The sequence below is a fragment of the Protopterus annectens genome, chromosome 1.part0, assembly GCF_019279795.1.
Source record: "Protopterus annectens isolate FY-2018-M chromosome 1.part0, PAN1.0, whole genome shotgun sequence".
NCBI lineage: Eukaryota > Metazoa > Chordata > Ceratodontiformes > Protopteridae > Protopterus > Protopterus annectens.
In genome coordinates this window covers 1,952,187,535-1,952,214,852 of record NC_056725.1, presented here as the reverse complement: position 1 = coordinate 1,952,214,852, position 27,318 = coordinate 1,952,187,535, and the positions used below count along the sequence as shown (strand labels likewise).

Sequence of the window (27,318 nt, the reverse complement as noted above, 5' to 3'; positions counted from 1 at the left end):
TATGAGGAACAGATCAGATCGAATATGAGGTAAAAATCTGAAATTTTTTTACAAATGGTGGTGGGTAGGGAACTCAAGTCTTTAACACCTGCATACAGGGTACAGGGTTCAAGCCTGAGGCATTCCCTACCACACCACCATAAGCACCTGGGGCATTTTCACACACACACACACACACACACACACACACACACACACACACACACACACACACACACACACACACACACACACACACACACACACACACACACACACACACTCCAATAAAGCACAAGCAGCATACACAAACTCCAGTAAAGCACAAGCAGCATACACAAACTCCAGTAAAGCACAAGCAGCATACACAAACTCCAGTAAAGCACAAGCAGCATACACAAACTCCAGTAAAGCACAAGCAGCATACACAAATAAAACGCACAAACTCAAGCACCATACACAAATAAAAAGCACAAACTCAATAAATATAAACATTGTAAATTAAAAGGCACCTTACCTGAATGAATACATCCAGAGTTAACGTCCGTACATACATCCTTCCCGCGCAATACTGAAGACCCGCGAGATCCCAATGCTCCTTCCCGACGAGATCCCTAAGGCTCTGTCCCGAGTCCCTGCTGCTCCTCTTGCAGTCCGGACGCGTCCCATAATCCTGGCGGGTCTGTGCACTGTAAAAGTGCACAGACGCTCCTTGTGTCCCCCTATGGGGACGGCCGGGCTGCCTTGAGCATGCGCATAGACCGATAAGCCGGGACTCGGTCTATGTGCGAAGTCCGTGAATTTAAAAAAATATATTTTTTTTATTTTTCATTTTTTTTTCTTTCTTTTTTTATTTTTGAGGGGGCTGCAGTCCGGCAGCCCTATGCCACGAGCCGCCCCTGTAGATAGGTCAGGCATATTTTTATCAAATATACAAGAAGTTGTGGAAAAAAATTAATAAAGAGTGAAGGATTTTGTTTGGAAGGGGAAGAGGGCAAGAGTCAAGTGGGATATTTTGATCCTCCCAGCAGAACAAGAAGGCTTAGGATTACCTATTTGAAGGTATATTTCAGAGCTACACATTTAAGGCTGTTATATACATATATAACACACACAGGAAGCTGCAATTCATAGTGGAAAGGGGTGATAATAAAGCAGGGGGTTAATTCAAGAAATAAGGAAAAAATGGGATTTTGGTTGCATATCCTTAAGGAGAATAACAACAGTCATACAGAATATTATATAATATTCATAAAGTAGCAGAAAGTATACTAAGAATTAAGCCACCACTGGAATGGAGAGAGGAGATTTTGATGATAAGGATGACCTCAATTAGAGGTACAGAGACTAGACAAGAGGGAGTTGGAATTTATTGGAGGAAACAGGCAAAGGAACCAAGGCATTAGGAACAAATAATTCGAGATGGAAAGGTAATAGGATGGGAAGAGGCCAAGAAGTCATTTTGATTGCTTTCCTTGTCAAGGATTGAGATCAGAATATAGACAAAGAAAAAGGGATAATTGAATTCTAAATGGAAGCCCTATACTGGTTGAGTTTTTAATTGAATCTGGTACAGAAGTTGCTGTTAAAAAGCGGATAATTAGTAAAGCATGTAAAATATTGCAAGATAACTATAAGAATCAATCAGAAGAGGTCAGAAAATATTCGGAAGAGAGATTAGATAGCATTATGCAAAGAAACAATGAGAGAACATATGTATGGCTCTCAAATATGCAACAAAGTTTATAAGATTTGGATTTTTACCTGGTAGTATTTGCAGAGAGACTTTTATACCCCAAGAAGTTTCCAAATGACTTTTCTTCCAGTAGATGGCAAATGTTGGAGGTGTGATGGGGAAGAAAGAAGTAACTGGGAACGTGTGTTTTGGGAGTGTAATGACTTGGCAGACGTTAAAAATTCCCTACAGAGTACTTTTTCAGGAATAATAGGTGAGCAAATAAGTATAATGAAGGAAATTATTTTTTTGAGCTGGGATGCAGGATCTGGATTGCCTAGACACGGTAAGATCTTGTTAAGTTTAATTCTGGTGGCTGCCAAGAAAGCGATTACTAGGAAATGGAAATCAAAATCTAAAACTATACTTGAAGTGATAGATATTGTAACAGAGGCAAAAGAACAGGAAGTGGGATTTTTAGAAAAGGGTAGGAGTAAATTACATAGGAAAAATGGAAATTGTGGGAAGAGTACATGCAGGAAAAATGTTTTGTAGGAGAAACGAGGTTTAAGACAAGAAAATAATTGAATAATTTATGTAATGTTGCTTAGATTATATTATAGTTATATATCCCATAATGTTTGTAAATGAGAACTTGTTAAAATGGTTTGATTACTTTTATATAAATGCAAGTTTGCCTATGTCACAAATGATAATTCAATAAAGGTGTTTTTTATTAAAAAAAAAAGAATCTTTGGGTGCGAAGAAAGAAAGAAAATTCTTGGAGACGTCTTCTAGTCCTTTACTTTGTAAGCTTCACATCATAGTTACAAAATTCAAAGTGCTTTCTCTGCAGTCATTGTTATCCTTCCTTACGCCTTCCAGTTTTCTGGTAACTTTTGATGTGAAAGATGCTTACCATCACATTCCAGTCAGCAACAATTTCAGTTACTTTGCATTTCTTTGTATCTGGGTTACATTTGCAGTCAGCTGTATTGCCTTTGAGTTATCTAGAACTCCAAGAGCCTGGTTCCGGTCACAGCTCATTGCTGGTTGCAGAGCATTCACATTTTCCTTACTTACACGATTGTTGTATTTTTGCAGTGTAAGAATTTCTGGCTTGGGTACTAAACCTGTTTTTCAACCTGGCATTTAAGGTGAACAGAGAGAAATCTTTAATTCCTTCTCAGAAAACAGTGTTTCTAGTGTGTCCTTTAGATACAGCACTTATGATGGATTTCTTCCTCAAGAAAAAGTGAAGAATTGCAGGGAACATTTTCTTTTCCAAATTAGACTCAGGCATCTGCCAGAGAGTATGTTAGAATTCTAAATTTGATGGCCTCAACTGTTCTCATGATTCACTTGGCTAGGCTTCACATGAGAAAGATTCATTGGTTTGTCAATTTACTTTACACCCTCAATCTTTTCAAATTGCAGTACTAGAGTTTGTAAAAAGGGATTTGAATTGGAGGGTAGATCAGTTGTCTGTCAACCCAGGTCTTCCCTTCTCCCTGCCAGCCCCTACTCAGCTTACATGGTTTTGCTTGGATATACAGAAAATCGAAATATATATTTATTTATGGGGGGTTTTGCAATTTGTTCGTGGTTGAATGTAGGAGTTATGACAAAGCAACTTTAGATGTTAGTTTTACTGCAGAAGTGTCCATGTGATAGGGGTAAATGAGATTGATGGACTGTAGATGCAAGGGATGACAGGATAGGGCTAGAATAATGACAGTAAAGTGTTCATTTATAACTGTGGGAGCAGGCATAGGTATGCACATTCATGGTTACCTATGATTAATAGTCTTTATGAAAGATACCAAGGTAGCCTTCTTGGACTTCCTGTATATAGGACCTCTCTTGTTTGGTGTTGATGTCAGTAGTATTCTCAAAGGAGGTGGAAGAGCAGTGAAGACCTTCACAGCGGTGGGAGCACAATTTCAGTGCCAAATGTGGTTTAATTGAGAGCAACAGTCAGTGTACCACAGGCACAGAGGAAGGGGCTAACAGATTTGTACCTTCTAAAACAACCACCCACCCAGAGGAAGAAGTTTCCACTGCTGTATTGGGTGCTCACAACAGCCCCAGAACAGACAGTAGCGATCCTGACAGATTATTCAACTGCTGCTTCTTGGAAGTAATAAGGGGCACTGCTACCTCACCTCCACTGGCAGAAGTGTCCAAAGATCATACAAAACAGGTGGGACAGGGACAAAATATCTTGGTTTTAACTGGATTTTTTTACTAAGCAATTCCCCAGTGCCAAAGTCCTTACCATACACCTTGCCCTATCATAGACGGACAGGACAGCAAAATATACACAAACAACTACAAAACAAAAACATCCTACAGATTCTACCAGACTAGATAGGTCAAGACTATAGTTTCAGCTCCTCCCTTCATTCACCAGGGCTACCATACCTGCTTTAGCCTCCCCAGGCTTAACCTGACCATGTCCAGGGCTGGTGAGGAGATCAAGGACACTAACACAGTGCATATATCTGTTGGGAAGTCTGTTTCAACTCGGGTGTCTCCACAGCAGCCTTGGGAGCTCAGCAATTTCTGCCTTCAGGGGGAGCATGCATACTTATGCTGCACAGAGCCCACCGGGTCATAATGATTATTTATTGCAGTCAGTCTAGCCCCCCCCCCCCACCAGGATGGGGGAGTCAATGTCAAACTCTCATTCCCATCATACCTGTCAAACTCTTAAAGCAAAAAATCTGGACAGAGTCATAAATAAAAGTGTGACCAAGGCTCAACAATAGGGACAATTTTAAATATTGCTCTTACAAACTTAGAAAGTTGATAGAATAACAGATTTTGCATTACCATGAATTTTCTGAAGGGTGTGAAGTCTGAAATTAAAATGTTTATTATTTTCTAACTTCAATCTTTAATGATTTGCCACTAATTTGTCAGAAAACTACAATTTTATGAAAAACTGACCAAAACTATGAGGCAAAAATCTGGACATTCTGCAAAAATCTGTGCAGTTGAGAAGTATGTCTCCCATCCCCCCACTGCAGGCTGTCCAGTGCTCATGCTTATCGAACATGGGACATCTGAAAATACAGTAAAAGCTTTAACCCTGTACATCACTGTGCCACTGTACTCATAACTATTTTTGGTGCCAGAGAAGATAAGGGATCTCATGCCCATACTGGTTCTCAATGACATAACCATGCTGAAAGAATTGCGAATGGTCTCCGTGCAAGCTGCATTTCCTTGTTTAGATCCTGGAGACTAGATGTACTGTTTGAACTGATGGGATTCCTCTTTGGATATCAGAATTATACAGCAAAATATAAGGTACTCAGGATACAGGCCAGTTATTACCGATTTGGAAGCCTACCCATCATTTTCATCACAACTTCCTAAGTGTTCATCAAGTGTTTGGCAGTAGTGGCAGCCTACCAGCAGCTTCTAGAGATCATCTTTCCATACATTAATTATTGACTCCTTTTTGCCACAACTGGAAAGGAATTCCTGCAGCATTCTCACTCTTGGATCAGATTGTTCAGTTCCCTGGGCATTATAGTGAAATTTCTTAAATCTCGGCTTTGTTCCATGCAACACATATTCTTCTTAAGGTGAAGTCTGGACAATAAAGCCTATAGAAATTTCGGTACTTGCGTATTATCGCAACCACGCTTTCTCGATGGTGCATTGTTATTATGTACACTGCCTAACGGCAGAATAATCCTCAAAACAAAAACTGTCGTCGGTGCCAAAGAAGGGAAAAAAGTGAGCAGGCAGTTTGATATGAATATCTTCATTTACATTATATTTGGTGTTAGACTTATGTTACAATTAGGGAAATTAAGCAAAAACTATGAGAGAATGTAATATCCAAAATGAACATTGAACTACCTTGTTAACTGTATTTGTTATTATCAGTATTCATTTTATTGTAGAATTTGATAAGAATAAAAAGGAGCTAACTTTTTACAAACCTGCTGTCCTTCGCTTTAACCATCTACAATATATATCGTAAGATGACTTTCACATAGTGAGGCAAAGTGCGTTTTCTATCTGCTAGGACTGAAATATTATGTCAGATAATGAAGATATCCGCAGTAATTCATGGGACTTTATCTCTACCCATCAGTAATGCTAGACCAAAAAAAGCCCCCAAAAATTCAAGGCTAGCTTGTTCAACGCACCAGCAACTGTATACCCCTTTTTACAGCCTCTTACAAGAACTTCTGTGCCATGACAGCTGGAGCATGAAAGAAAATAACTACCTTTTTACACTTTTCCCAACATAGACTGATCAAATCTCCTGCAAAATAACACAGAGTCCAATGTCATTTAAATAAATATTGTTGTAGCTGCAATGTCTGTCAGACACTCCTACTTACTACTGTTAAATGAAGTGCAAGACAACAATGACGACTTTCTGAAAAATACAACTACCATGTTGGCGGAAATGCTTGGCTGTGAATACACAAATAGCCTGGCGAGAATGCACTGTTGCGGTAATACGCAAGTACCGAAATTTCCTGTTGGAGGGCAAGGTTTGATACAGTGGGTCTGTACCTCAAGGTACTTAAAATATATAGCATCTGTGATTCACAATGTACCTTGTGCCCATTTGGCACAAGTGACTCCTGGAGAAGCCCCTCTGGTTCCAGTGAAACCAACACAGTTGGACAATGTTATCCACATATGTGTGGATTTACATAAGAAATTATTCCAGTTGTGTCTGCGTACACCCAACTTAAACAAAGACTGTTTGAAATACTATAGCCCACTTCCATAGTTACTGTGATTGTGCGTATCTTTGGATGGAGTGGTAGCTGGGGGGAATTTCCAGACTGGGGGCCAGACAGCTCATAATTTTTCATCTCCATTAGAGGTCCAAATCCATATCACTGTGCAGGAACTCTTAGCAGTACTACTCACTTTGCAAGCCTTCTAGGACTGCATGCCAGAGATGTCATGAGTGATCCATGTGGACATTGTGATGGTATTCTGTTACATCTGTGATGACTCACCACTGGACCAATAAACACTGGTAACAGTGGGGGATATGCACTGGAAGGATGACAAGGCACACACACAGTATGTCTAGATGCAGCTTTCTGCATCAAGTGCAGTTTCCCTTAAGAGCGCACCAAACCAACAGTCAGTCCAGGGCTGGTTTGTCCCTCTTTCTCCAGATCCCAATAAGACTCCCACTAGCACAGTTATAGATTTGAGTTCTCAGCTTAGTGGCCAAGCCAAGACCTCCAGCACCTTCTCTGTCCAACCAATGCTTTGTGCCCCTGCCCAAGTAGCAGACACGCACACTCTTTGAGGTTTGATGTACACATACACACCTGGGAAAGTCTGGCATGGGTTTACTAGCTATGCCCCCTTTTGCTCAGACTGTAAGGTACTTATCACAGCCAACAGCCAACCTCTTATCAGCCACTTTAAGGCCCTTAACAAAGGGTGTCCAATCTTTACTGTGTAATATTAATATTAATACAAATGGTAGTCTGACCAAGAGCAAGGCTATTAAGAGTGGCCCACACTGTGTCACCAAATAAATAAGCAAGTACTCTGAAAACTTAAATATGTCTCACAAAGATCAGCCACAATTAAATATTTAAATATATTTAATAATACATAATAAAAGAACAAAAAAAAATACTCAGTATATATTCACAGTGACATCAGAGTTTAAAACCACTGGAAATATTTAAAACAGCATTGCAGGACAGTCTCACATAAATAAAGAAAAACATCTAAACTATGCTTCTCTATATTCCTGACTGAATCTAAGAGAATTGCTATACCCTAGTTGACTTGTTTAAGAGCAAGGCAAATGTGGTGAATGGATCTTTTAGCTGATGTTGTCAGGTCCAAGACAGAATACAGAATGCTGTGTCTCACTCAGAGACTTCTTAAGTTAATATCTTAAATATTACTGCTGGGATAGCTCACAGAATAACATCATTTCTTGTCATCTGACTCTATCTCAGGTGTAAAACCCACTGCTGGAAGCTAGCAGTATTTAGCATCTACCTGTGAAAATACATAGACCTCAGATCTTTAGTAAATGCTGGCAGTCATAAAACAGTTACTTCCCTTCACAGTTCAAGACTAGTAATTATTTTGCTTTAAAGGCAATACAGAAATATCCCGAGTACAGACATTCTGTATCTAGCTGCCATAAAGTAATTTAATTTCAGCTATTTTTCTGAAGTTTTGCTGGACTGAAGTTAACCTCCTTTCTTCGAGTTTCCACTGTTAAAATATATACATTTAAACAGTTACAATAGTGCATGTACATTTCTGTTGCATTCCACTAGGGCATGCTGTGAGTACATTTTAAGCACAAGCACTTTATAAAATATCTTTTCAACACACATGTCTGTACAAACCTTGTTTGATGTACATATGACATACGGTTCTGATACATGTGTAGCACAAGCGTCTTATATCAATCATGTTGATATTCACAAATGACATATTATTTACAAAATTCCAGATAGCTGGGCTGGCAGTATCTCCTTTTATCACAACGTCAGCAAACAAAATGGTCCTCACTTCTTCCTCTGCAGGAAAGCCTAGAAGCTGAGAGAATGAGCTGTTGCCTCCAACCTCTTTCTCACAGTAGGAAAGGCCAACATCTTGACAGATAGGCTGAGAAGAAAGCTGCATCTGCCTCACATATGCTGTAGTGACATCTGCTAAAAGTACCACCACCTAAGGTCCCTTTAGTGGTCCATTAGGGTCAACATAGGGACAAATTGTATTGTAACATGTTATCTATGAGGTTCTACTGGAGAACTCCTTTGAGGGGGTCCTGGTACCAAGTAGATGCCTGATACTGCCTTGCCATGGCAGGGAGTGATCCCACAGGCAAACCAGGGACTCAGCTTCACATGGGTGGGGAGCCTGTTCCGCAGCATGGGGATCCTCTGAGCCGCATATCTGTCTCACCAACATGTCCTGTTTATGTTGAAAGCAAAATGTAAATCCTTGGATTTAATGGTTCTGATGCTGTGTGTTTTATGGATGTGTAAAATATCCACCAGTGCTGGATCTGAGAGTGCCTTGTATGCCAAACATAGATTACCTCTCAATAATCTTTAGGAGACTGAGTGTAGAGATAGAGCTTTAAGGTGATCCATATAGGACAATGTGTTTATACCCCAGATTCTCTTGGTACGGAAATTTTGTGGACATTGCAACTGTTGCATATGTCTGGGCAGATGCATGCCAGAAGGGACATTATACTCGATGATGGATCTGATAATGGCCAAGTAAAGTGTCACAAAGCATTGGTTGGACAGAGAAGGTGCTGGAGGTCTTGGCTTCCTTGAACCTGGATGCTATGCTCTTAGTTATACATTTGGTGACATGGAATGATTTTCTCACTACCATGGCCACATGTTGATCAAAGGTGAGGTCACTGTCTAAATATGTTCCTAGATGCCAGACTACCAGGTCAGCTCATAGGGATGTCTTATTGTTGGAGTAATTAGCCTGGGTGCCCATTTTCCCAAAAGGCAGTAAAATGCATTTCTTGTTGTTGAGTTTTATTCTGTAACTTTGGCACCAGTCATTTGTCTGTGTTAGACCATCTTGTAACATGTTTGTTTGATGAGGGGATTCTATGACAGCTGTCAATATGCAGTCATCTGTAAACGTCACCCTTGATACTAACCTTTTGTTCTTACCGTCGCATCATCCTTGGTTTAGGTGGAATGCTGCTCAATGCAAGGCACATAACTGCCTGAAACATATATTCAGAGAGGTCAATAATTTCTCTCTTCATATAGTCCAGGGAGGTGCGTCTCAAGTCATTAATACCCGCATGGACTATGATAGGATCATACTGGTATCTGTGGTGTAGTGACTTGAATGCATGCATAACATGGTGGATTATGGCTCCAGATAAGCAACTAGCTTTGATCATCTCCTTGTTCAGTCTGGTGAGTGGGACATCTGCATGTCTGCAATGGAGTCCTCTGTGGCAAGGATTATGGGTAATATGTTTGCTTGCCTTAAGGGGTTTGCTCCTGGGGCTTCAGTGGGTGTAGGGACATATGTGTGATGTTTGATGTTGCTTTTGGTGAGTGCTTTAGAGATTGTTGAGGATAGGTGTTGCCATTTATAGGTTTAGGAGATCTTTGAAGTTTGGGAAGATTGCTTTTTAGTGCCTCAGCATAAGTTGTTATATGTGTATGGTGAACATTATGTGTGGTGGATGTAGTGTGTGTGTTTGTGTGTGTGCGTTGTTAACAACCTTGTTTGTAGGCAAGATTTTTGCCTCCAGTGAAATTATGTACGTGCATCTCTTGCATACTGTGTTTGTTTCTTTAAGGACTAAATTTTTGTCTGTGAACATGAGACAGTCTTGATGTGCTTATATTCACCAAGCTGACTACAGAGACATTTGGAAATTGCATACCCATGTTGTCCTGACCTGTTTTTGTGTGGGCTACTGTTGGTTATGGACTTGGTTATACTGAGGTCTCCTTGGGAGGTCTTTTGGGTTTGGTAGTAGACTGGTTTAGTTTGCACTAAGATTTGATAGTGGTGCCGTTTAACTCGTATCCTAGATGCTGCATGCTTATCTCCATGCAGTGGCTTTGTTTTAGCCACACTAAGTTACAGGTTTTAGTTCTACAGGTAGTTTTTTTTAGATACAATTTACTATCTAGGCATTTGTGTCTGTACAGGGCAATGAAAATGGAGTGGGATGGACTTTTGGAAGTCACATTACCATAAGGAGTGGAAGCCAGAGGCAGTCTTTTTAAACCAAAATAGGAAAGGTTCAAGCTGCAAGAAGCAAACCTCATCTGGAGGGGTCCAGTATTGGAGCTCTGTGGTTAGTATTTAAGAAACTTTAACTTAATGTCTCACTGGGTCTTGGGCAGACACAATGGGAAACAAATGTCGAAAAGTAAACAGAAAGGCACTAGAATGTAACTTTAGCCAGGTAAATGATAAGCGGAGGACTCTAGCAGCAAAACTAGAATATAAACACCTATAAAAGTACCGAAGCACAAATTCTGGAGCAGAATTAACAATGCTGCTATTGCAGTCCCATCACAGACTAAGACACCAGACTATGCAGAAATTTACCAGTAATGCTGTTTATGCTGTAATAAATAACTAAAAAAGGCTCAAAACTGGTTGTTGGTAAAGGACAGTAATCCTCATATAGGATTTTCATTCAGCCTTCATATCAGCTTATTCTTTAATGTGTAACCAGGCATTTGTGAGGTAAATAGTTTAAATCTGCAAAACATTGTGCTTCAAAATGTTTAAGAATAGAAGTATTTCATTATGAGGCAGTACAGCTGAGGGGCAGCCATTTTCCGTAAGGGGAATGGGGACATCTTGATTTGTGGCCTTTGCTTCACAACTCAGAAATGTTGAGATTTTGCAAGAAATGTTTAGCTGTTTCTGAATCTTTTCACTGAGCAAGTTGTGATAGTGACTAAGGACAAGTCAAGCCAGATCCTTGGAGATTTCAAAGCAGAGACATTGTGAGTGTAACCATTGAGGCATTACTTTTAACATTTTGTTGTGAAGTTGCATTTCCTGTCACAGATTCTGAAAAGTGCTGTTTTTGTTTTACTGAAACCAAACTGCAGGAAGTGTCATCAAACCATTTACAGTAAGCAGCAAGGTCTTGCTTCCTGTGGCTTACTGTGAGATAAATGTGCAGATTAGTAGATGATTTTAGTTATTCTGAGGATATTCTTCTTCTGGATACCCTCTCTCAGATATCTGTACAGGGTCCTTTTATTTATATATAGCCTCTCCCCATCAGACACATCCAGCACAGTGATAGGAGCCATCCAGAGGTTTGTCATGCAGACAGCAGTTGAAGTAGTTTGTGACCTCACCAGCATCCCAGTAATGAGGACAGTAATGCCATAACCTTTACTTAGTGTGAGGGATGTGCTATGGCCATAACCTTTCTTTAGTGTGAGGGATATGCAGCCCACATCACTAAGGGAAACCACTGTCCATTCCTTATTCGAGTGCATGTCTTCATGCCGCCATTGTGAAGGCTACTGACTTTGCAGTTTGGTGAGCTAAACATGTCCCAGGATCACATTTGCTTTGACACCATTCCAAGGATCATGGCATTTCATGAACTGAACCACCCCTCTTCCAAGATAAGTGCATCTGTCCTCCCACTCCATTTCCAGCAGATGCCTGAGCTACTATTCAAAGCCAGGTGACCTGATTCTGTAGTTGAGGCTTTACCTCTCTATGCCATTGGAGGTGACTGGTGTTTATGTATTATCAGTAGTGTTTATAGTTCTGGAAATATTACCATGTGTTTGCCATTTGGTCATTGTGTACTGGTTTTGCCTGTAGAAGCTCAGGATAAATTATTAGCCTGGAGTAGGGTGCAACATATATTTATTTTTTTTCTCTTAGGGTTTTCATTAAATCAAAAAGTCTTGAAAATGTGACATCGGTTCAAATGGAGATGGGAAGAAGCAACTGTTTAGATCAGCCTGCCAAGCAGTGTGTGCATATAAGACAAAATTGGAAATACACATTCAGATGAACTGTCATGTATAAATAGGTGGGAGTGGTAGATTTTTACCATAATGGCTACTCTAGACATTGTATCTTGAAATGTAAATGGACTAGTGTAGACAAAAAGGAAAAAAGTATTGAGTTAAAGAAATGTAGGGTGCAAATAGCAATGTTGCAGGAGACACATGAACAGAATATCATGGATAGAGGAAAAGGGGAGTAGTAATTATGATTGTTAGATGGGCTCCATTATGGATAAAAGCGGGAAAAAGACATTAATCTCGTGCAGTTGCTACAGAGTGATCACATTATGTGGCTCATCAGCTACCTCCTGCCACTGTAATCATCTGTTTCCTTTATGAATATTTATAATGTGTGGTTTTCTAAGCATGGTGAACATTTTGTTTTATTTTTTTATTACTGACAGGATGGATTTCTTAATCCAGAAGGCTGTCTTGTGTAACTGTACAGATGTAATAGTGACTTCTGCCACTGTTTCTGGGTCATTTTATTTTGGGAGAGTTATGCTGATGGCACCTTGTGTAGAAGGCTTGCTTGATTTGGTATATATAACTATGACTCGATTTAGTACGGCTACCTTTGAGATGTTCTCTCATCTTGCACTTCAAGTCTCTGTGCAAAGTGAGAGTTTTCATAAGTCATATGTTTTCTGTGTTTTTGTTTGGCTCTACTCCCACCATATTATGCCTTCATAGGTTCATAGGTAGGTACTAGGCTATCTGCCCTAGGGCATTTAAAAGCCTAGCCAGAATGTGTTGGCTTTCGCCTCCCGTTTAGACTAAATTCCTGAGCCTCTGTCCAGCAGGGCCATAGAAGTGATCCCAGGAGTAAATTTATGATTTCCCATCCACTCATCAAGATTTCTCTTGAAGAGGGTAAGTGAGGGGCTCTGCCTAACATGGACTGGGATTCTATTCCAGAGCAAGGGAAGCCTTTGGGATATGAATCTATCCCTCCAGCATGTCCTATTTATTGCTGTGCTAAGGTTTAAATCCCTGAACCGTGTCGCTCTAATGGATTTGGAGCATGTCCAGCAATTCCGGGTTAGACATGGCCTTGTACGTCAGGCAGAGATCGCCTCTGAGTAGGCGGTAAGCTTCTGAGTAGAGCTGGAGTTTCTTTAGTCAAGCTGCATAGGGCATCTGTTTGAGGCCCACGATCCTCTTGGTGAGGTATTTTTGAGGTCTCTCCAGCTGTTGCAGGTGTCGGGTAAGGTACATCCCAAATGGGGCATTGTACTCAATTATGGGCCTGATGAGCGATTAGTAGACGGGCACAATGACCTCTCGATCTAGATGTGAACCCTTTTGTGATTAGGTGAGCTATATAGAAGGTTTTTCTAACCACTTTGGCAATGTGATTGTCAAAGGAGAGGTTACTATCTGCTTGGGTCCCCAGATCCCCAATTACTTCTTCCATACTTAGTGGATTACCTCCTATGTGGTAGTTTGTGGGCACTTTGTTTTTCCCAAAGGGGATGACTATGCTCTTATTGGCATTTAGCTTGAGGCCACGGTTCTGATACCAGGTATCCGTCTCTGTAAGGCCCTTCTCGAGGATGCTTGTGTCAGCCAGCGAGTCGATTATGGCTCCCAGTTTGCAATCATCTGCAAACTTGGTAAGCCACAGTCCTCCCGTGTTTACCTGTACCTCAGAGAAGTATATACCGAACAAGAGAGGCCCCAGGACTGAGCCCTGTAGGATGCCACTTGTAACCGGTTTAGAGTCGGATATGGCACCCATGACTCTGATCATGTGAGTTCTATCCCTGAGCCAGTTTGCAACCCATCTTGTGACATATGGCTTTGGTAACTATTTTGAATAAGTCAACTAGATTTAATAGGCAAGATATGCCTTTAACAAAGCCGAATTGGGTAGGGTCCAGTGTGTGGAGGTTCCCAATGTCTTTATGAGATCCATGATGATGCACTCCATAGCCTTGCAGACCAGGCTAGTCAGGCTTATAGGGCGATAGTTCCCGGGATCCGTTGTGGCGCCACCTTTGTGGAGCGGGATCACTGTTGCTGTATGCCATTCTTTGGGTACATAACCTGTGGTAAGGCTGAGTTGGAACAGTGAATTTATGTGAGGGTTTAGTTCATTTTGGAGCTCTTGTAAGACGCAGCCCGGGATACCATCCGGTCCCATTGATGCTGAGTTTTTTACTTTGAAGAGGGCTGCTTTCACCTGTGTGTCTGTGATGTCTGGGGGACTGCATTCTTCTGGGATAGACACTGGCCCTTTTGGGGGGGAAGGGGGGGTAAAGTTTGCACTGAACCTGTCCACCAGGATGTTGGCAATGTCAGTGGGTTCAGTGTATTTTTTGCCATTTTGCACCAGCTCAGAGCAGATCTGAGAGTTGCCACCCAGATTCTTGATGTAGCTAAAGAATGCCTTGTGATTATCTTTAGAGTCTTTGGCGATTTTTCTTTCAAAGCTAGCCTTTGATGATTTTATGAGGGATCGAAGTTTCATGCTAATACTGATCAGGGATGCCTTCCCTTTTTGGGATTTTGCCTTATCATGTAATAGTTTCCTCCTTCTGTTGTATAGCTTATTTATGGCTGGGGTCCACCAGACTGGTCTCCTGTTTTTGGAGGAGTGAGTCTTGGTTTTACTTGGGATGGCACGATTCATGCATTCCTGTTGGTGCTCATAGAGTGCATTTGTAAATGATTCTGTGGTTTGGGTAGCATTTTCCATTAGCCCAGGGGCTTTGAAACTTTCCACCTCGGTCCTGAGAAGTGTGAAGTTTGCTTTTGAAAAATCTTTCACAGTGGTTTCCTTGGCTGGGGGTGGGGTCGGGATGTGGATGTCCATTGTGCTTAGTTTATGGTCTGATCTTACCAACGAGGGGTTTACCTCTGGTGTGGAACATTGAGCCCCCATGTTGGTGATGACCATGTCCAATATGTTGTCCCCCCTTGTGGGAGTGGTGACCAGTTGTTCCATGGCATTTGAGTTTATAAACTCCAGGAACCGTTGGGCGAAAGATTTGGGACTTGAGTAGTTTTCCCAGTCAATGTTTGGTTGGTTGAACTCCCCCAATATCATGGTGTTTGGTGAGACCTTCATATTCTCCAATGTTCTCAGGAATGCTGAGTGGGGGTCCTGAGACAAGGTGGGTGATCTGTAGTAGGCTACAAACTGAAAAGCAGTTTTACCTGCTGTTAGTTGCACATGGATGGTTTCCGCTGCCTCGTGCAGTGCCACTAACCTGGAGGTGTGGGTATCCTTGATGAAAATGGATACTCCCCCGCCTTTATTATTTCGGTCCGAGTTCTGGGGCCGAAAAGAATAGTATGAGTTGAATCCTGGTAGTGCTGGGGTGCTCTCTGGAGCCTTGAACCAGGTTTCTGTTATTGCACAGATATCGATTTTCTCCATACTGAGGAGTGCCTCGAATGCGTGCATCTTGAGGTTTAGACTTCTGGCGTTAGCATTACCCTTAGTTTTTTGTTTCTGGTATTGTCTATGGAGGTGGGTTTGTCTTTTGAGCCTTGCCTAAAAAAGGCACTATGGAGGTGGCAAGAGCCTTAGCCAGTATTCGAAAGCCTAAGGGTGACAGGTGCAAGCCGTCCCTGGCGAAGCAACGTGGCTTGTCGAGCATGTCATCCCAGGCAGACAGACACTGGATCCCCTTTGTGTGACACCAATAGCTTAGCCAATTGTTAAAATTGATCATTTTGTCTTTATACTGTGGCATCATTCTTGGTGAGGGCAAGATGCTACACAGGGTCAAGGTCATACCGGCCTGGGCTACATGATCAGAGAGCTCTTCTATGTCTCTTTTCATGTAGGCCAGGGAGGTACATCTCAGGTCATTCACACCAACATGGACAATGACAGAATCATATTTGTACCTGCTGTGGAGTGACCTGAGTGCTTGTGTTATGTGGCGGATCCTGGCACCCGACAGGCAGCTTACAGTGACCTTCTCCTTGTTCAGTCTGGTGAGTGGGACGTCAGTGTGCCTGACAATAGAGTCTCCAATTACTAGTGTATTAGGTGTGTTATTTAGCCTTAGGGGCTGCAACTGCATGGCACACTGACCTTGTGAAGTATATGATACGTGAAAGTTGTTCTGGGGTAGCGGTTGCTTGGATGTCTGCTTTGGAGGTCTCTGTTGCTTTGGCAGATTTTTATTTAGAGTCTCCGAGTATGTTTTTGTGAGTTTGTGTCTTGTTTGCTGGTGTGATTGGTCTATGTAAGACTGGTTGTGTGGTGCGAGTGGTTTCCTTCTCCTCCTGACTGACTGTGCCAGTCTTGGGTTGAGAGAGCTCGGCCTCCAGTTTGGCTGTATAGTTGCATCTTTCATATATATTTGAGTTTGTTGGAAGGAGGAGAGGGTTGTCTGTGTACATAAGGTAATTGTAACATTGCCTCAAGATTCCGAGGTTCACCAGCTGGACTGGAGAGTATACCTGAAACTGCGCTTTGGACATGCCTGGATGGTTTAAAGAACTGGTTTATTGATTGTCCGGAATGGACGAATAGGGAGCCTTGTATTTCTGGATAGTATAAGGGGGTGTAGTGCTAAAGTTTGTTAGTGCATACTGAGAAATTTGAGCAAGTGCTGGGCTGTAGAATGAAGGGTGAGTGCTTATTTTGAGAGTTTGACTAGTTCTAAGGCAAAAATTGAAGAGCAGACTTTGTGGAGCCGGTTGCGTGATGCGCAAAATCATGCAAAACCACACAAATGCAGGTTTTAAGGCAGGGAACTTGAAAGAGATAGGAATTAGCCCAAAATGGCCAATAAGCTACTAGTTGCTGGGGTGAGACCACTCCTCCAGGGACAGATAGGCTGCTCAAAGCTCCCCACTCTCACTGGTGAACAGAGAAGCTTCCTCCTATCCAAGTAAGGATATGGACAACACAGGAACTTATACCAAAGCCCAGAATTCAGCAAATCCTGAAATCTGGACTACTGTAGTTCAGAAAAGGCGGGAAACAAGGATATTTTTTTTGTTTTTTTTTCTTTTTTCAACAGAACAACAGTAACTTAACAGAAAATCACTGTAAATGCTTTAAACAGGCTAGCACACTTGAGAGTGTAGCTTACAACAGTTAAACAACACAAAAACGATTTAATGAAGTGCAGGAACATAACGTTTGCACATGCAAAGAATACATTCAGCTACATTAAATCTGTGAGTACGTTTTAACATGCATTGTTTCTCAATTTCCATTTATGAGTAATGATATGGTTAGCTTCCAAGACTGCCTTTAAATTGTTAAGATCTTGTTTGCCTACTCGCACCAAACCCAGATACTGCTGTTGGAAGGAAGGGAGGTGGCATCAGCTGCTTGGAAATGTGCTGAAGAAGTGATGTGTGGTACCCGAGTGATTAACATGCATCATCTACTCAATTAGATGCTCTTAATGATTTGGTGTTATATTCTCTGTGCTGTGCATCATTTTTTTTAAATCTACAAATTTGTAACTTAGCTTTTGGAATACTGTGACATCACTGACCTGAAACACTGAGAAACAAAACGAGATTAATTTTGGGAATACTTTGATATCAGTGACTTGAAGGGCTGAAAATTATAAAGACGCAGGTTGGAGTTAGTATAAGTAATTGCCTCATCCTTTAACTGTATTTGTAAATAACACAAGAAACTGGCATGTCTCAAAAATGTCTTTGCTGACTTCATAATGGAACAGGAAAATTGTGGGATAAAACAATTCATAGCAACATAGCAATGTAGCAATATTCATTTCTTTAACCTTTGCAGTAGAATTCAAAGGATTTTGCATTGCATGATGTAGCTGCATCTGCTTTTGTTTATTTGGAGAGAGTGAATTAAGATTGTGTCAGAAACATTTGCATGATGTGATTAATATTTCTGTTTTTTTTTTAATTCATCTTCTCTCCATTTATAGCTTTCCAGTTCAGCACAACTAGAAGGAAAGGGACAGCTAAAGTTTACTTCCGGTCGTTGGAGCCCTCACCATAACTGTACACAAGTTGCCACTGCAAATGATATAGCTATTCGAGGCTGGGACCTCAGGAGCATGAGGTAAGGGAAAAGACTGGTAGGACACTGTCGAACAAGATGACCATATGTGATGATGCAGTATTTATTTTAAAAAGGCATTGTGGCTTTTTACAGCTGTTGGCCCAGTTCCATGTTGCCAGCAACATTGAAAGAGACCCAGTCACAGAAACAATGGGAGCATTTCACTTGAAAATGTGTCATTGGGAGGGTGGCCTAAGTGGGAGGGTGGCCTAATGGTTAAGGTGTTTGCTTTACAAACACAAGGTGCAGGGTTTTGAGTCTCACAAGGGATAATTGGCTAAGCTTAAAATGGCTCACAAGGGCAGTTAGCTTAGTACTAATCTATGAATCTATGAATCAGGGACTTCAATTGCTGTGCATTTAATGGACATAATCTTTCTATGGGAATAAATTGGGGAATAAGAAAATTTCACCAAAGTGAAGTAGTACATGTTCTAGTAATTCCTTTGTAGTGCATTTAAGTTCTCAAGAAGTTTCAGTATAAGAAAGACAATTCTAGTTGATCAGGTCTAATTTCTCTTTGGCTGTTTTCATACTTTATTCCAGCCTTTTTTATTTACTTAGTATGCATTCAGAGGTCAGAATCACTCTGTTTACATTAACCTGTACATGTGAATGTTATGTTTCACTGAAGAATCTTCACAGATTTTTGTGAAACATTTTGGAAGTACTAATGAAGCAAAATGTATTCTAGTAAAGGCTGTGCAAGGCAGAAAACAGATGTGAGCAAATATAAACCTTTACATTTTACTGTACAACTGCCTCTGATGCAGTAACTCTACTTGTCACAAGAACTGTATGTAAATGCTCCATTTCAATACTCTGTCAGTATTTGGCTTCACTTATTGCCATGAAAGCAAGAACCTACAATGTTCTTCGTGTTTCACTCCTGCAGTCATCACATTTGGGTTATCTGCTTGCAGTAGCCCTCATTCTGCCTGATTATCAAAGTCTTGGGTCCTGCGTCGAATGCTGTCTCATCGTCCATGACGTCAGATTGTCAGGGGTGTAAAGCATGCAGCTGAAGCCATTACATCAGTCTTTCTTGCCGTACAGTGCCCGAAGCAGAGGCAGTTCGCAAGTGCCGATCGGCTGACTTCTGAAATTTTCGTTTTCAAGTTTCAGAACCGAAGTCTTCAACTAAGCTAATTACCCTGTTGGGGAAACTTTTTCTTGCTCTAAACCGATGTCAGTAAAAGTCAATAATTGTCTTTCTTGTGGAAAGCAAATACCTCATAAAGATTTTTATTCATACTTATTCCTTGCCTAGGCCCTGACTACGATGTACCTCGCTGTCGGTTTTGTGCCTTATTTAACCAACGAACTATTCATCGTCGGTATATTTATGCGTCTAAATATTTTGGTACTTGGTTCAGTTATCTAGATATGGCTTCGGTAAGCCACCCGACGACCGACATTCTGAAAAAAATGCAAAGATAAAGACAGAGACAGACCACATAGGTCCAAAGCTGCCGACGACACTTCTCCTAAGCTAGTTGCTAGTTCGCCGGTACTCAGTGAGGTGCTTTTGCAGCCCCTGATACCCGCTACTTCAGATTCACAGGCCTCTACTGGGACCCATTCAGAGTCCAGTATGCCGCTAGATGCTTCAACTGTGGCACTTGTGGATGTCTCTACCTTGGATGGGTCCGGAGCCGCTGTGCAGGCACCGGCTTCTGAGGGTGTATTCAGGCCTACTGATTTGCATATTAAACCAACGCCATCTTCTTCTTCAAGGCCTGAAACTCGATCCATGCCTAGAAAACTGATAACCAGACCGCACAGTCAGGCCTCTATGCCTGAAAAACAAATGATAAGAATGGCTGAAGACCTTATTACTTTAATCAGGGGAAGCCAACCTTCTCCCTCTAAGAGACCTAGGACTGAGTTTGCTTACGATTCTTCTGATGAGGATTCTAAAATTTCTGTTTCCTCTGATGACCAGGATTTACCCTTATCTACCTATGAGGATTCTGATGCAGAGGACTCTATTCCCTCTGCTTCCCCTCCAGAGGATTTCTCTTTTAGTGAAACCTTGCATAGTCTTAGGGAGCATTTTCGCTGGCAAAGCCAGGATTACTCTGACTCTAAAAAGAGGCTTAGGGATTTCTTACTCCTGCCCCAACACAGGCCTTTAGCTGTCCCCCCTGTACTTGACATGGTTAATGATGCTTTTTCGGAATCTAGCTTAGCCCCTGACTCTTTACCTCCTGCTCCCAGAAAACCTGATAGATGTTACAGGGTTCCTGACTCTCACAAGTTCCTTTTTAAAAATCCTACTGCGGATCCTGAGACAGTCTCACAGGGACCAAAGGGCATTAAGGCTACTACTGCCAAAAATGCCACCCCCTCTGATAGAGATTCCAGGGTGATGGATGGACGGAGTAAGAAGGTATACACTTCTGCAACCTTGGCCATTAGGGCCTTAAACTGCCAGTTTCATATGTTAAAGTATCAGCAGCATATTATTGGATTGCTTAAACAGAAAATGATGTTGATTCCTGACTGTGCTGAAAATAAAGATTTACAGGATTTAATGCATTCTGCTGAACAATTTGGAAAACATACTTTGCAGTGTGGTTTTGATTCACTAGAGGCATCTTGCAGGGCTGCTGTCACTGGGTTTGTACTTAGAAGGCATGCTTGGCTTAAGGAACAATCTTTGCCAGATCATGTTAAAGCTAAGTTGCTGGATGCTCCCTTAAACCAAGACTGCCTGTTTGGCAACAGAGCAGAAGAAGTACTTAAAACGATGGAGGAAAAAGCTAAATCTATGCAAACTGTTAATGATTTCCTGCAAGTGCAGCCTCTCAGATTTAGTAGGCATTGGCCCTCTAAAAATTGGTCCTTTCCTGCCTCTTTCAGGCCTTCTCAGTCCAAACCCAGATCCAGCAGAACACCCAGGCTTTAGTCCCAAGGTACTCACAGGGCTAAGCATTAGGGGGCTCCCACTTCCAAAGCAGGGAGTGATAAGACTCCCCCTATGGTAAACTGTTGCAGTGACTTAACTTTAAATCTTCCAAGCCCTGCACAACTGACTGTTCCCTTAGGGGGAAAGATTGCCCTGCAGGCAAAAAATTGGGAACTCATTACCCAGGACAAATGGGTTTTAAATATAGTTTCCCAAGGATACAGATTCCACTTTCACTCCTTACCAACCCCAAACAGTTGGCCAGACCTACCCCTAAATCAGTGGGCAGAGGCTCAGAAGCAAATTCTTACTCTCTTAAGCATCAGGACTATTCACACTGTTCCAGAAGAGGAATGAGGACAAGGTTTCTACTCAGGACTTTTCCTGGTGCCCAGAAAAGACAACTCCTGGCGTCCTATACTGGACCTCTCTATCCTAAACACATTTTTGGTGATTCCAAAATTCAGGATGCTAACTCTTCACCAGCTGCTTCCTATGCTAGGCAAAGATGCCTGGTTGGCAACACTGGATTTAAAGGAAGCCTACTTGCACATCCTAATAAGGGAATTTTGCAGAAGATACCTATGCTTCAAAGCAGGCTACATGCACTATCAGTTCTCTGCACTGCCCTGTGTCTTATCTACTGCACCCAGGGTATTCACAAAGTTCCTAGCTCCAGTCATTGCATTTTGCAGGCAAAGAAATATTCAGCTATACCCATACCTGGACGATTGTCAAATTCAGGCAGAAAGCCAGGACATACTATTAAGTCATCTGGCATTTGTAAGGAAATTGTTAACTTCTCTGAGATACACTATAAATGAAAAGAAATCACATCTTCTACCCTGTCAACAAATTGTATTTCTGGGAGCAAGCTTGAATACAACTTCCCAGATGTCCTACCTTACCAGAGAAACAAGTTCATTTGACAGCTTACTTCAAACTACTGGCCACAAAGACCCAGCTATCTGCAAGGAAAATGCTGCAAGCCCTGGGGTTCATGGCCTCCTGCATTCTACTAATTCCATATGCAAGACTGCATATGAGGAAACTACAATGGTATCTAAAAAGCCTATGGTGTCAACATTCTCAGGATCTAAATTCAATGAATCCTATCATGTCTACATGATATTTGTCTGCAGATAGAGTTCCTTTGGTGGGCAGAGGCCTGCCACCAAAACAAGGGACTGCCATTCACTCTACCCCCTGCCTCCCAAACCCTGACAACAGACGCATCAGACTATGCATGGGGGGCTCACTTGGCAGGGAAGTGCATTCAGGGCAAATGGAACCCAAGTCAAATGTACCTGCATATCATTCAAAAAGAAATGTTAGCTGTACAGAATGCTCTGACGGCCTTCAAGAACCACATTCTTCCAGGACAATTATTGGTAAAGACGGACAACACCACTGTTATGCGGTACATAAACAAGCAGGGAGGAACCTACTCATTTCCTCTCTGCAGACTAGTCATGGCTCTGTGGAACACAGCCTTGAGCTACCAAGTGCACCTACAGGCTCAATTCTTGCCAGGAAAGCTAAATACACTGGCAGACAACCTAAGCAGAAATCTCATGGACCCACATGAGTGGAAACTGGAACCAAAGAGATTCAACATGTTGAAAAACAAATGGGGGAGCCCAGAGATAGACCTGTTTGCCCCCCCCCCCAGAAGTATGAATTGGACAAATTCTGCACAAGGACTCCCCACAAACAAGCTTGGAAAGTGGATGTCCTGTCCTTCACCTGTAAAAACCTACCAGTTTATGCATTTCCCCCTCTGCCTCTCCTCTCCAAGGTACTACTAAAGATCAAACAGGACAAACCAAGGACAATACTGATTGCACCAGACTGGCCATGCCAATACTGGTACCCCCTCTTGTGCAGTGTGTCACTGCTGGCACCATGACACCTGCCCTGCTGTCCCAGCAGGAGGGCCAGATTCTGCACCCAAAACTTCAAGCCCTGAACCTGGCAGCCTGGCTAAATTACCTGATCTCTCCTTTACCATCCCTCAGTAAGCAAGTGATGGATGTCATTCTGGAGGCAAGGAGGCCTAGTACTAGAAAATCCTATGCTGAAAAATGGAAAAGATTCTGTTCCTGGAGCCAGACTTGGGGGATGGGCACAGCAGTACCTAATTTACCTCAGATTCTTCAATACTTAACTGAGATACTTCACAAGGACCTTTCCTTTTCCTCCATTGAAATTCATGCCTCAGCCATTTCAGTTCATTACAATGCAGAACCACCCCTCTTCTCTCATCCATTGCTGAAGCAGTTCCTCAGAGGGGCCAAAAACTTAAAGCCACCCAGGAGAGTCCCAACTCCAGCCTGGGACCTTAACTTTGTACTGCAAAAGCTCACTTTACCTCTCTTTGAGCCAGCTGCAAATGCAGAGTTGAAATTCCTTTCTTGGAAAACAGCCTTCCTTCTAGCCATCACTTCAGCAAGAAGGGTATCTGAATTACAGGCTCTCATGGCAGTGGAGCCTTTCATCATCTTTCACATGGACAGGGTGTCCCTCAGGACCAATCCCTTCTTCATGCCCAAGGTGGTATCCAGTGTGGCCCTTAATCAGTCCATTCATTTGCCAACCTTCTTTTCTAATCTACAGAACAAAGGGGAATGAACACTGCACTCCTTTGACGTGCACAGACAACTTAGACTTTACTTGGACAGGACTAAACCTCTCAGGAAATCTGAACAGCTGCTGGTTGCATTTGCTGCAGGGGCAGAGGGGAAGGCCATTTCAAAGCAAACCATTTCTAAGTGGGTAGGCCACTGCATTCATTTCTGCTATAGGCACCATGGAAAACTTACCCCACAGGGGATAAGATCACATTCAACCAGGACTGCATCTACCTCTACTGCCTTTCTCAGCGGTGTCCCTACCAGAGACATCCTAGAAGCTGCTACCTGGAGTTCTGTACATACCTTCACCAAGCATTACCACTTGCCAATTTTTTCTAAATCCAGAGCTGGCTTTGCCACTGCAGTCTTGCAGGGCCTTATAGCTGGTCCTAATGCCATCTAATTATCTCCTTCCATCCTTAGCTTTGGGAATCTACCCAAATGTGATGACTGCAACAGTGAAACACGAAGAACATAGTACAGTTGTGTACACTTAACATAAGTGTAGATGTTCGAGTGTATTCACTGTTGCAGTCCTGGTTACCCTCCGTCCAGCCCCCTGACTTCTATTGACTATACCTCTATTCTTGTTTGCTATGCTTAAAGCTTTTTGGTGTATTTGCTTTTGTATTGGAGTTGTAACCTTGTATATAATTGCTTCCCATTATGGGGGCACCTGACATCTGGGGCAAGAAAAACTGATGTAATGGCATCGGCTGCATGCTTTATACCCCTGACGACCTGACGTCATGGAAGATGAGACCGCATCCGACGCAGGACCCAAGACTTTGATAATCAGGCCGACTGAGGGCTACTGCAAGCAGATAACCCAAATGTGATGACTGCAACAATGAATACACTCGAACATCTACATTTATGGTAAGTGTACACAACTGTACTTTCTCTAGCACCAAAAGTGCTACCTTTAATAAATAAACAAATAATTTAGTTTTTGTTTGTTCGTTAAATTCTCTCTTACCCTCATCCCCACAAATAAATAATGGAAATGAATACATTTCTCATATGAAGTAATATTTAGGCACCCTCCCTTCCACAGAATTGTGTGCCTGAAATCTGTAATTCTGTACTACTTTTTCAAGGAAACCACCACAGACTGAATAAACGAATAAACGAATAAAAAGTTACAGTCTGACCACAATGGAAGGAACCAGACACAAAATTAGCGGTTTGTCCTGTTTCATAACCAAAACTTCTTCAGAAATAATTACTACAAAAAAATCACCCCAATAAATATGATTTACTAATGGTCATATGACAATGCTAACCAATTAAACAAGCACTGTATCCCAGTTGCTCAATTAGACATAACCTCTTGAAGAAATACATATATTAATTATACATGAAAAATGTAACATATTTTACATAATAAATATCAAACAACTGTACAGATGCAGAAGTTATAACACAATTTTTATTGTTGACTGTATTGGTTGTATAATCATTTATATGTATATATTCTTTTATTGTTAGGTTTAATGTTTGATATTGGTTATTAAATAGAATGCAAGCACTAATTTTGTGTCCAGTTTCTTCCATTGTGGTCAAGACTGTTATTTTTTATTCTGTACTACTTTTGCCAATATATGCAGACTTGACAGCATTGTCACTAAAGACTAAAAGTGTTGTCATTGACACATGAGAATGACTTTGCTATTGCTTCTTCATTCCTTATTGGTATCCATAACTGATACTTTCAGATTAATGACATACTTCCATAAAAATAATGAACAGCAAAAAAAAAAAAACATAAACAAATGAATGCACTTTGCATACTCCTTTGAGATAGTATATTTTTGACTGACGTAGGCTACTGTGGTGCGTTGGAAATGTAGTCTAATTTAAATTTTCTTGTGTTTTTTGCTAGATGTAATTTCCATACTTCAGCAACTGTAAGTGAAATACCCGAATCCTGTCTAATAACTGGCAGTCAAAATATAATACTTACAAAGACATTCTGTTTTGATCTGCGAGGTGCATCACCCTTGAACTACCTGCAGCTTGCCAGCATACGAGTCATAGCCATAACTAGTTCTTCTAGCGCCCACTGTCACTTCTCGATCTGGCACCCCTCAACTCTTAAGTAGAAGGAAGAAAGGTACTATCTCTTTGATCTGGCATTCATTACATTACCAGGTCAATTCTTCAATACCCCTTGGCTCTAAGCAGAAGAGGTAAAATAAAATGTTCAGCTTTTAAAAACTGTAGCAAGCCAGTTGCTACATTTGCAACAGGCAGCTTGCTACAATGTATACCACATACAAAGCACTGAAGCAAGCTTCAGTCCTGTCATAAATGCAGTATAGCAATGTTGGAATTAATTTCCATACTGGCATTCAGAAATGCTGGTATGGGAATGAATAGAGCTTTGAACTACCAACCGATCGGCATCTGCAGATCATGCCTCAGAAACTATGTCCTCTTTTTGTTCCACACTAGCTATGCTTCTGATGTCATGTGGTGGGAGCAATGCAACATAAGCAACTGCCACCTTGAGCTATTATGTTTGAGCTACCATGACTCAAGCTGTGGTGGTACTCCAAGCAAATGACTGTAAGTCATACTGAGCATGTGCAATGTCAGATAGCAATCTAAACTTTAGTAGCCCAAGTTACGTTAAGGTTAAAGGAATTCTTTTTTTTTTAATGAGATCATACTTGAAATTCCAAACTGCTTTTTTATTACAGATAGTGTTAATTTAAATATGTTTCAGCAATAAATAAAGCACCACACTTACAATATCAGGAAGAGGATTGCAAATAGCTGTAGTTTTGAATCCAGGAATGACAGGATTCTGCTGACTTTGTGAAGCATTCTGAGTATACATTTACTGCAAACACAAGGGGGTAGGTTTGGCATAATGGTTAAGGTCTTCAACTCATAGACACAAAGTATGGAGTTTGATTCTAAACTGGGGTTATTGGCTACGCTTAAAATAGCTCATTACTTGCCATCTCAGGTTACAGCTCCCTATGATTCTGAACTGGGTAAATGGATATAGAGGAATGGATGGAAATAAGCATAGACTGGGTTAAGGTTATGGAAGTTGTCTGCATATCTTCAGTGTCCATGCTGGAAGTTACAGCTTTTGTTATAATGGAGAACATCAATTATTTAAATATAATAAGATGTAGAAGAACATTTACCTGAATTAGGTTTTTACATGATAATTACTGGCATTGTCTTGAATACATTAAGTGACCCTGTAAAGATTGCAGCAAGGAGCTTACTTCAGTACTATGTCAGTCACTCTTTGTTGTTAAATAGATTTAAAAAATGAAAATATGTGGAATGCTCAAAATTTCATTATCCGAATAGATATGATTTTATAATTTAACATCAAAAACATTTCCTTAATCACTGTGATACTGATATCTTTAGCATTAACATAGCAAACAACAACCTAACAAATGGAACCACTTCTTTTATTAGATTGTAAGGCAGTTGTGGTTATTGTTCATTGTGTTACTGACAAAGTGTTGTTTAATTATATCACGTTTGTACAATTAATGTCTGACTATGTAAACTTAATCTTGATGGTAAGTGCA

General features: G+C 41.3%; 1 protein-coding gene across 2 annotated transcripts in view; it reads left to right on the top strand.

Annotated features, from left to right (window-relative positions):
- Window positions 1-27,318, top strand: part of EIPR1 (EARP complex and GARP complex interacting protein 1) — a 1,964,495-nt gene that overhangs the window by 1,305,072 nt on the left and 632,105 nt on the right. For both annotated transcript variants that reach the window (XM_044070391.1, XM_044070382.1), the window contains one exon: window positions 18,072-18,208. In XM_044070391.1, coding sequence (XP_043926326.1) covers window positions 18,072-18,208 — 137 coding nt within the window. The remainder of the gene's footprint in view (window positions 1-18,071; window positions 18,209-27,318) is intronic.